Here is a 12,500-nt window from a genome sequence, read left to right as displayed (position 1 = left end):
TATTGAGACAGCAGTAGATGATAGGATTGTACATGGTGTGTGTTCCTAGCTCCTACCTGTTATTGAGACAGCAGTAGATGATAGGATTGTACATGGTGTGTGTTCCTAGCACCTACCTGTTATTGAGACAGCAGTAGATGATAGGATTGTACATGGTGTGTGTTCCTAGCAGCTACCTGTTATTGAGACAGCAGCAGATTATAGGATTGTACATGGTGTGTGTTCCTAGCTCCTACCTGTTCTTGAGACAGCAGCAGATTATAGGTGTGTTTTCCTAGCTCCTGCCTGCTATTGAGACAGCAGCAGATGATAGGATGGTACATGGTGTGTGTTCCTAGCTCCTACCTGCTATTGATATAACAGCAGATGATATGATTGTACATGGTGTGTGTTCCTAGCACCTACCTGTTATTGAGACCACAGCAGATGATAGGATTGTACATGGTGTGTGTTCCCTGCACCTACCTGTTATTGAGACAGCAGCACATGATAGGTGTGTGTTCCTAGCTCCTACCTGTTATTGAGACAGCAGCAGATGATAGGTGTGTGTTCTTAGCTCCTACCTGCTATTGAGACAGCAGTAGATGATAGGATTGTAGATGGTGTGTGTTCCTAGCACCTACCTGTTATTGAGACAGCAGTAGATGATAGGATTGTACATGGTGTGTGTTCCTAGCAGCTACCTGTTATTGAGACAGCAGCAGATGATAGGATGGTACATGGTGTGTGTTCCTAGCTCCTACCTGCTATTGAGACAACAGCAGATTATATGATTGTACATGGTGTGTGTTCCTAGCTCCTACCTGCTATTGAGACAGCAGTAGATGATAAGATTGTACATGGTGTGTGTTCCTAGCAGCTACCTGTTATTGAGACAGCAGCAGATGATAGGATTGCACATGGTGTGTTCCTAGCTCCTACCTGCTATTGAGACAGCAGTAGATGATAGGATTGTACATGGTGTGTGTTCCTAGCTCCTACCTGTTATTGAGACAGCAGTAGATGATAGGATTGTACATGGTGTGTGTTCCTAGCACCTACCTGTTATTGAGACAGCAGTAGATGATAGATTGTACATGGTGTGTGTTCCTAGCAGCTACCTGTTATTGAGACAGCAGCAGATTATAGGATTGTACATGGTGTGTGTTCCTAGCTCCTACCTGTTATTGAGACAGCAGTAGATGATAGGATTGTACATGGCGTGTGTTCCTAGCTCCTACCTGTTCTTGAGACAGCAGCAGATTATAGGTGTGTTTTCCTAGCTCCTGCCTGCTATTGAGACAGCAGCAGATGATAGGATGGTACATGGTGTGTGTTCCTAGCTCCTACCTGCTATTGAGACAGCAGTAGATGATAGGATTGTACATGGTGTGTGTTCCTAGCTCCTACCTGCTTTTGAGACAGCAGTAGATGATAGGATTGTACATGGTGTGTGTTCCTAGCTCCTACCTGCTATTGAGACAGCAGCAGATGATAGGATTGTACATGGTGTGTGTTCCTAGCTCCTACCTGCTATTGAGACAACAGTAGATGATAGGTGTGTGTTCCTATCTCCTACCTGCTATTGAGACAGCAGTAGATGATAGGATTGTACATGGTGGAGCTCATAGCCAGCCACAACACTGATAGATACACCTGTTGGATGAGAATAATTTATAATTAATTCTAAACAATAGTAATGACTGTATAGATAATCAGTGGTTGAATTGGGCCGGACCACGACGGTACTGAGTACCGGCACCTCCAATGTTCTAGTAAATGTTATTTGTCACATGCTTGATAAACAGCGGGAGACTAACAGTTAAATGCTTACTGACGGGCCCTTCCCAACAATGCAGAGAAAAAGAAAATAGAAAAATAATAAAAAGATAATAACATGAGGAATAAATACACAATAAGTAACGATAACCAGGCTATATACACAGGGTACCAGGCTATATATACACAGGGTACCAGGCTATATACACAGGGTACCAGGCTATATACACAGGGTACCAGGCTATATACACAGGGTACCAGGCTATATACACAGGGTACCAGGCTATATACACAGGGTACCAGGCTATATACACAGGGTACCAGGCTATATACACAGGGTACCAGGCTATATACACAGGGTACCAGGCTATATACACAGGGTACCAGGCTATATACACAGGGTACCAGGCTATATACACAGGGTACCAGGCTATATACACAGGGTACCAGGCTATATACACAGGGTACCAGGATATATACACAGGGTACCAGGCTATATACACAGGGTACCAGGCTATATATACAGGGTACCAGGCTATATACACAGGGTACCAGGCTATATACACAGGGTACCAGGCTATATACACAGGGTACCAGGCTATATACACAGGGTACCAGGCTATATACACAGGGTACCAGGCTATATACACAGGGTACCAGGCTATATACACAGGGTACCAGGCTATATATACACAGGGTACCAGGCTATATACACAGGGTACCAGGCTATATACACAGGGTACCAGGATATATACACAGGGTACCAGGCTATATACACAGGGTACCAGGCTATATACACAGGGTACCAGGCTATATACACAGGGTACCAGGCTATATATACAGGGTACCAGGTTATATACACAGGGTACCAGGCTATATACACAGGGTACCAGGCTATATACACAGGGTACCAGGCTATATACACAGGGTACCAGGCTATATACACAGGGTACCAGGCTATATACACAGGGTACCAGGCTATATATACAGGGTACCAGGCTATATACACAGGGTACCAGGCTATATACACAGGGTACCAGGCTATATACACAGGGTACCAGGCTATATACACAGGGTACCAGGCTATATACACAGGGTACCAGGCTATATATACAGGGTACCAGGCTATATATACAGGGTACCAGGCTATATACACAGGGTACCAGGCTATATACACAGGGTACCAGGCTATATACACAGGGTACCAGGCTATATACACAGGGTACCAGGCTATATACACAGGGTACCAGGCTATATACACAGGGTACCAGGCTATATACACAGGGTACCAGGCTATATACACAGGGTACCAGGCTATATACACAGGGTACCAGGCTATATATACAGGGTACCAGGCTATATACACAGGGTACCAGGCTATATACACAGGGTACCAGGCTATATACACAGGGTACCAGGCTATATACACAGGGTACCAGGCTATATACACAGGGTACCAGGCTATATACACAGGGTACCAGGCTATATACACAGGGTACCAGGCTATATATACACAGGGTACCAGGCTATATATACACAGGGTACCAGGCTATATACACAGGGTACCAGGCTATATACACAGGGTACCAGGCTATATACACACACGGTACCAGGCTATATACACAGGGTACCAGGCTATATACACAGGGTACCAGGCTATATACACAGGGTACCAGGCTATATACACAGGGTACCAGGCTATATATACAGGGTACCAGGCTATATATACAGGGTACCAGGCTATATACACAGGGTACCAGGCTATATACACAGGGTACCAGGCTATATATACAGGGTACCAGGCTATATATACAGGGTACCAGGCTATATACACAGGGTACCAGGTTATATACACAGGGTACCAGGCTATATACACAGGGTACCAGGCTATATACACAGGGTACCAGGCTATATACACAGGGTACCAGGCTATATATACAGGGTACCAGGCTATATATACAGGGTACCAGGCTATATATACAGGGTACCAGGCTATATATACACAGGGTACCAGGCTATATACACAGGGTACCAGGCTATATATACAGGGTACCAGGCTATATATACAGGGTACCAGGCTATATACACAGGGTACCAGGCTATATATACAGGGTACCAGGCTATATATACACAGGGTACCAGGCTATATATACACAGGGTACCAGGCTATATACACAGGGTACCAGGCTATATATACACAGGGTACCAGGCTATATATACAGGGTACCAGGCTATATACACAGGTTACCAGGCTATATACACAGGGTACCAGGCTATATACACAGGTTACCAGGCTATATACACAGGGTACCAGGCTATATACACAGGGTACCAGGTTATATACACAGGGTACCAGGTTATATACACAGGGTACCAGGCTATATACACAGGGTACCAGGCTATATATACACAGGGTACCAGGCTATATACACAGGGTACCAGGATATATACACAGGGTACCAGGCTATATATACAGGGTACCAGGCTATATATACACAGGGTACCAGGCTATATACACAGGGTACCAGGCTATATATACAGGGTACCAGGCTATATATACACAGGGTACCAGGCTATATACACAGGGTTCCAGGCTATATATACAGGGTACCAGGCTATATATACACAGGGTACCAGGCTATATACACAGGGTACCAGGCTATATACACAGGGTACCAGGCTATATACACAGGGTACCAGGCTATATACACAGGGTACCAGGCTATATACACAGGGTACCAGGATATATACACAGGGTACCAGGCTATATACACAGGGTACCAGGCTATATATACAGGGTACCAGGCTATATATACACAGGGTACCAGGCTATATATACAGGGTACCAGGCTATATACACAGGGTACCAGGCTATATACACAGGGTACCAGGCTATATACACAGGGTACCAGGTTATATACACAGGGTACCAGGCTATATACACAGGGTACCAGGCTATATACACAGGGTACCAGGCTATATACACAGGGTACCAGGCTATATATACACAGGGTACCAGGCTATATATACAGGGTACCAGGCTATATACACAGGGTACCAGGCTATATACACAGGGTACCAGGCTATATACACAGGGTACCAGGCTATATACACAGGGTACCAGGATATATACACAGGGTACCAGGCTATATACACAGGGTACCAGGATATATACACAGGGTACCAGGCTATATACACAGGGTACCAGGCTATATACACAGGGTACCAGGCTATATATACACAGGGTACCAGGCTATATATACAGGGTACCAGGCTATATACACAGGGTACCAGGCTATATACACAGGGTACCAGGCTATATACACAGGGTACCAGGCTATATATACACAGGGTACCAGGCTATATATACAGGGTACCAGGCTATATACACAGGGTACCAGGCTATATATACACAGGGTACCAGGCTATATATACAGGGTACCAGGCTATATACACAGGGTACCAGGCTATATACACAGGGTACCAGGCTATATACACAGGTTACCAGGCTATATACACAGGGTACCAGTACTGAGTAATGATAACCAGGCTATATACACAGGGTACCAGGCTATATACACAGGGTACCAGGCTATATACACAGGGTACCAGGCTATATATACACAGGGTACCAGGCTATATATACAGGGTACCAGGCTATATACACAGGGTACCAGGCTATATACACAGGGTACCAGGCTATATACACAGGTTACCAGGCTATATACACAGGGTACCAGGATATATACACAGGGTACCAGGCTATATACACAGGGTACCAGTACTGAGTAATGATAACCAGGCTATATACACAGGGTACCAGGCTATATACACAGGGTACCAGGCTATATACACAGGGTACCAGGCTATATACACAGGGTACCAGGCTATATACACAGGGTACCAGGCTATATATACACAGGGTACCAGGCTATATATACAGGGTACCAGGCTATATACACAGGGTACCAGGCTATATACACAGGGTACCAGGCTATATACACAGGTTACCAGGCTATATACACAGGGTACCAGGCTATATACACAGGTTACCAGGCTATATACACAGGGTACCAGGATATATACACAGGGTACCAGGCTATATACACAGGGTACCAGTACTGAGTAATGATAACCAGGCTATATACACAGGGTACCAGGCTATATACACAGGGTACCAGGCTATATACACAGGGTACCAGGCTATATACACAGGGTACCAGGCTATATACACAGGGTACCAGGCTATATATACACAGGGTACCAGGCTATATATACAGGGTACCAGGCTATATACACAGGGTACCAGGCTATATACACAGGGTACCAGGCTATATACACAGGTTACCAGGCTATATACACAGGGTACCAGGATATATACACAGGGTACCAGGCTATATACACAGGGTACCAGGATATATACACAGGGTACCAGGCTATATACACAGGGTACCAGGCTATATACACAGGGTACCAGTACTGAGTAATGATAACCAGGCTATATACACAGGGTACCAGGCTATATACACAGGGTACCAGGCTATATACACAGGGTACCAGGCTATATACACAGGGTACCAGGCTATATACACAGGGTACCAGGATATATACACAGGGTACCAGGCTATATACACAGGGTACCAGGCTATATATACAGGGTACCAGGCTATATATACAGGGTACCAGTACTGAGTAATGATAACCAGGTTATATACAGGTATCAGGTAATTGAGGTGTATGTGTAACTAGGAATAAATGGACAGGTAGTAAACAGCAGCATCAGTGTAATGTAATGAGATGAGTGAAAAGAGAATGCAGATATTCCAGTTAGTTAAATAGTTAAGCAAATAAACCAACCATTTAACTAACTATTTAACTAACCATTTAGCAATTAACTATTTAGAAGCTGTTAAGGGTCCTGTTGGGTGCATCAGTACCGCTGGCCGTCCTTCCCCCATCCTGGTGATGTACTGGGCCTACCGTCTTTAGCGCCTTGCAGCCAGATGTCAAGCAGTTGCCATACCAAACGGTGATCGAGCAAGTCAACATGCTTTTCATAGACGCAGCTGAAGAACCTTTTTGAGGATCTGAGGACACATGCCAAATATTTTCAGCCTCCTGAAAAGGGAAGAGGTGTTGTTTATGCCTTCTCCATGGTCCAAACACACCAAGACGGTCGTGAAGAGGGCACGACAAAACCTATTCCCCCTCAGGAGACTGAAAAGATTTGGCATGGGTCCTCAGATCCTCAAAAGGTTCTACAGCTGCACCATCGAGAGCATCCTGACGGGTTGCATCACTGCCTGGTATGGCAGCTGCTCGGCCTCCGACCGCAAGGCACTACAGAGGGTAATGCGAACGGCCCAGTACATCATTGGGGCCAAGCTTCCTGCCATCCAGGACCTCTATACCAGGCGGTGTCAGAGGAAGGCCCTAAAAATTGTCAAAGACTTCAGCCACCCTAGTCACAGACTGTTCTCTCTGCTACCGCACGGCAAGCGGTATCGGAGCACCAAGTCTAGGTCCAAGAGGCTTCTAAACAGCTTCTAGCCCCCAAGCCATAAGACTCCTGAACATCTAGTCAAATGACTACCCAGACTACTTGCATTGCCCCCACCCCTCTCTTTTACGCTGCTGCTACTCTCTGTTATTATCTATGCATAGTCACTTTGAAAACTCTACCTACATGTACATATTACCTCAATTACCTCGACACCGGTGCCCCCGCACATTGACTCTGTACCGGTAGCCCCTGTATATAGCCTCCACATTGACTCTGTATCGGTACCCCCTGTATATAGCCTCCACATTGACTCTGTATCGGTACCCCCTGTCTATAGCCTCCACATTGACTCTGTACCGTAACACCCTGTATATAGCCTCCACATTGACTCTGTACCGGTACCCCCTGTATATAGCCTCCACATTGACTCTGTACCGTAATACCCTGTATATAGCCTCCACATTGACTCTGTACCGGTACCCCCTGTATATAGCCTCCACATTGACTCTGTACCGGTACCCCCTGTATGTAGCCTCCGCATTGACTCTGTACCGGTACCTCCTGTATATAGCCTCCGCATTGACTCTGTACCGGTACCCCCTGTATATAGCCTCCACATTGACTCTGTACCGGTACCCCCTGTATATAGCCTCCACATTGACTCTGTACCGGTACCCCCTGTATATAGCCTCCACATTGACTCTGTACCGGTACCCCCTGTATATAGCCTCCACATTGACTCTGTACCGGTACCCCCTGTATATAGCCTCCACATTGACTCTGTACCGGTACCCCCTGTATATAGCCTCCACATTGACTCTGTACCGGTACCCCCTGTATATAGCCTCCACATTGACTCTGTACCGGTACCCCCTGTATATAGCCTCCACATTGACTCTGTACCGGTACCCCCTGTATATAGCCTCCACATTGACTCTGTACCGGTACCCCCTGTATATAGCCTCCACATTGACTCTGTACCGGTACCCCCTGTATATAGCCTCCACATTGACTCTGTACCGGTACCCCCTGTATATAGCCTCCACATTGACTCTGTACCGGTACCCCCTGTATATAGCCTCCACATTGACTCTGTACCGGTACCCCCTGTATATAGCCTCCACATTGACTCTGTACCGGTACCCCCTGTATATAGCCTCCACATTGACTCTGTACCGGTACCCCCTGTATATAGCCTCCACATTGACTCTGTACCGGTACCCCCTGTATATAGCCTCCACATTGACTCTGTACCGGTACCCCCTGTATATAGCCTCCACATTGACTCTGTACCGGTACCCCCTGTATATAGCCTCCACATTGACTCTGTACCGGTACCCCCTGTATATAGCCTCCACATTGACTCTGTACCGGTACCCCCTGTATATAGCCTCCACATTGACTCTGTACCGTAATACCCTGTATATAGCCTCCACATTGACTCTGTACCGTAATACCCTGTATATAGCCTCCACATTGACTCTGTACCGTAATACCCTGTATATAGCCTCCACATTGACTCTGTACTGGTACCCCCTGTATATAGCCTCCACATTGACTCTGTACCGTAATACCCTGTATATAGCCTCCACATTGACTCTATACCGTAATACCCTGTATATAGCCTCCACATTGACTCTGTACCGTAATACCCTGTATATAGCCTCCACATTGACTCTGTACTGGTACACCCTGTATATAGCCTACACATTGACTCTGTACCGTAATACCCTGTATATAGCCTCCACATTGACTCTGTACCGTAATACCCTGTATATAGTCTCGCTATTGTTATTTTACTGCTGCTCTTTAATCACTTGTTACTTTTATTTCTTATTCTTATACGTATTTTAAACAGCATTGTTGGTTAAAAGCTTGTAAGTAATCATTACACTGTAAGGTCTACACCTGTTGTTTTCGGCGCATGTGACACATAACATTTGATTTGATTTGATTCATGACTGTGTTTGGTGTGTATGGATTATGTTAATTCCTTAGTGATGTGGACACCGAGGAAATTGAAGCTCTCGACTCGCTCCACTGCAGCCCGGTCAATTTGGACGGGGGCACGCTCGGCACTCCATTTCCTGCAGTCCACTTGCTGACATTGAGGGAGAAGTTGTTGTCCTGGCAACACACCGCCAGTTCTCTGGCTTCCTCCCTATAGGCCGTCTCATCACAGTTGGGGATCAGGTCTCTACCACTGTCGTGTCGTCAGCAAACTTAATGATGGTGTTTGAGTGGGTGAACAGGGAGTACAGGAGGGGACTAAGCATGCACCCCTGAGGGGTCCCCGTGTTGACGGTCCGTATTGAGGGGTGCCCCTACCACCTGGGGGCGGCCCACCAGGTACAGGAGGGGACTAAGCATGCACCCCTGAGGGGCCCCCGTGTTGACGGTCCGTGTTGAGGGGCTGGCCACCAGGAAGTCCAGGATCCAGTTGCAGAGGGAGGTGTTTAATCCCAGGATCCTTAGCTTACTGATGAGCTTTGTGGGCACTATGGTGTTGAACGCTGAGCTGTAGTCAATGAACAGCATTCTCACGTAGGTGTTACTTTGGTCCAGGTGTGAAAGGGCGGCGTGGAGTGCAAATGAGATTGCATCATCTGTGGATCTGTTGGTGTGGTATTTGAATTGGAGTGGGTCTAGGGTTTCTGGGATGATGATGGTGTTGATCTGAGCCATGACCAGCCTTTCAAAGTATTTTGTGGCTTCTGATTTGAGTGCTACGGGTCGTTAGTCATTTAGACAGGTTACCTTGGTGTTCTTGGACACAGGGACTATGGTGGTCTGCTTGAAACATGTAGGCATTACAGACTGGATCAAGGAGAGGTTGAACATGTCAAGGAAGACACTTGCCAGCTGGTCAGGGCATACTCTGAGCTTTCGTCCTGGTAATCCGTCTGGCCCTGCAGCCATGTGAATGTTAACCTGTTTAAAGTTCTTACATCGGAACAGCTGGTCCGGATTAGTGTCCCGGTCCTTGAAAGCTGAAGCTTTAGCCTTTAGCTCAGAGCAGATGTTGCCTGTAACCCATGGCTTCTGTTTGGGATATGTATGTACGATCACTGTGGGGACAACGTCGTCGAAGCATGTATTCAAGAAGTTTGTGACTGATGTGGTAAATTACTCAAAGCCATCTGTGCTAGCGAAAAAGTCCTGTAGCTTAGCATCCGCTTCAACAGACCACTTCCGTATTGAGCGGGTCATTGGTACTTCCTGTTCTCTTGTAAGCACCAATCATGAGGATAGAGTTATGGTCAGATTTGCCAAATGGAGGGCGAGTGAGAGCTTTGTACGTGTTTCTGTGTGTGGAGTAAAGGTGGTCTAGAGTTTTTTCACCTCTAGTTGCAAAGGTGGCACGCTGGGAAAAATGAGGTAAAATGGATTTCAGTTTCCCTGCATTGAAATCACCGGCCACTAGGAGCGCCGCCTCTGAATTAGCACTTTTTTTGTTTGCTTATGGCCTTATACAGCTAGTTGAGTCTGGTCTTACTGACAGCATCAGTTTGTGGTGGTAAATAGACAGCTAAGAAAAATGTAGTAATAGTTCTGCTAGTCTGGCTGATAGGAACGAAGTTCACCCAGTTTGATCTCCAGCACATTCGCCAACATTAAAAAAGGACGGTCTATTTTGTTCATCCAGGTTAGGAGGCTGCCATGGCCTTATTGGACCCGTTGGACCTGACTCTGTTGGACCGGACTCTGTTGAACCGGACTCTATTGGACCTGACTCTGTTGAACAGTCTGTCGGGCCTGACTCTGTTGGACCTGACTCTATTGGACCTGACTCTGTTGGACCTGACTCTGTTGGACCGGACTCTATTGGACCTGACTCTGTTGGACCTGACTCTGTTGGACCTGACTCTGTTGGACCGGACTCTGTTGAACCGGACTCTATTGGACCTGACTCTGTTGAACAGTCTGTCGGGCCTGACTCTGTTGGACCTGACTCTATTGGACCTGACTCTGTTGGACCTGACTCTATTGGACCTGACTCTGTTGGACCTGACTCTATTGGACCTGACTCTGTTGAACAGTCTGTCGGGCCTGACTCTGTTGGACCTGACTCTATTGGACCTGACTCTGTTGGACCTGACTCTATTGGACCTGACTCTGTTGAACAGTCTGTCGGGCCTGACTCTGTTGGACCTGACTCTATTGGACCTGACTCTGTTGGACCTGACTCTATTGGACCTGACTCTGTTGGACCTGACTCTATTGGACCTGACTCTGTTGAACAGTCTGTCGGGCCTGACTCTGTTGGACCTGACTCTGTTGGACCTGACTCTATTGGACCTGACTCTATTGGACCTGACTCTGTTGAACAGTCTGTCGGGCCTGACTCTGTTGGACCTGACTCTATTGGACCTGACTCTATTGGACCTGACTCTGTTGGACAGTCTGTTGGACCTGACTCTGTTGAACCGGACTCTATTGGACCTGACTCTATTGGACCTGACTCTGTTGAACAGTCTGTCGGGCCTGACTCTGTTGGACCTGACTCTGTTGGACCTGACTCTATTGGACCTGACTCTGTTGGACCTGACTCTGTTGAACCGGACTCTATTGGACCTGACTCTGTTGAACAGTCTGTCGGGCCTGACTCTGTTGGACCTGACTCTATTGGACCTGACTCTATTGGACCTGACTCTATTGAACAGATAGCTGCAGACAGACAGACAGACAGACAGACAGACAGACAGACAGACAGACAGACAGACCTGTGTAGGGTTGAGATAGCTGCAGACAGACAGACAGACAGTATAGATAATCAGACAGACAGTGCAGGCAGGCAGGCAGGCAGGCAGGCAGGCAGACAGTATAGATAATCAGACAGACAGACAGACAGACAGACAGACAGACAGACAGTATAGATAATCAGACAGACAGACAGACAGTATAGATAATCAGACAGACAGACAGACAGACAGACAGACAGACAGTATAGATAATCAGACAGACAGACAGACAGACAGACAGTATAGATAATCAGACACAGACAGACAGACAGACAGTATAGATAATCAGACAGACAGACAGACAGACAGACAGACAGGTGTAAAGGACAGACAGACCGACCGACCGACCGACCGACCGACCGACCGACCGACCGACAGTATAGCTAATCAGACAGACAGACAGACAGACAGACCTGTGTAGGGTTGAGATAGCTGCAGACAGACAGACAGACAGACAGACAGACAGACAGACAGTATAGATAATCAGACAGACAGAC

At 46.8% G+C, this 12,500-nt stretch overlaps 1 protein-coding gene across 1 annotated transcript in view; it reads right to left on the bottom strand.

Moving 5' to 3' along the window:
* Positions 1 to 12,500, bottom strand: part of LOC106592125 (neuromedin-K receptor) — a 21,017-nt gene that overhangs the window by 2,330 nt on the left and 6,187 nt on the right. The window contains exon 5 of the mRNA XM_045722566.1: positions 1,559 to 1,635. Coding sequence (XP_045578522.1) covers positions 1,559 to 1,635 — 77 coding nt within the window. The remainder of the gene's footprint in view (positions 1 to 1,558; positions 1,636 to 12,500) is intronic.

This window comes from Salmo salar, chromosome ssa07 (assembly GCF_905237065.1).
Source record: "Salmo salar chromosome ssa07, Ssal_v3.1, whole genome shotgun sequence".
Classification (NCBI taxonomy): domain Eukaryota; kingdom Metazoa; phylum Chordata; class Actinopteri; order Salmoniformes; family Salmonidae; genus Salmo; species Salmo salar.
Note: the sequence above shows the minus strand (reverse complement) of the source record. Positions and strands in the feature narration are given on the sequence as shown.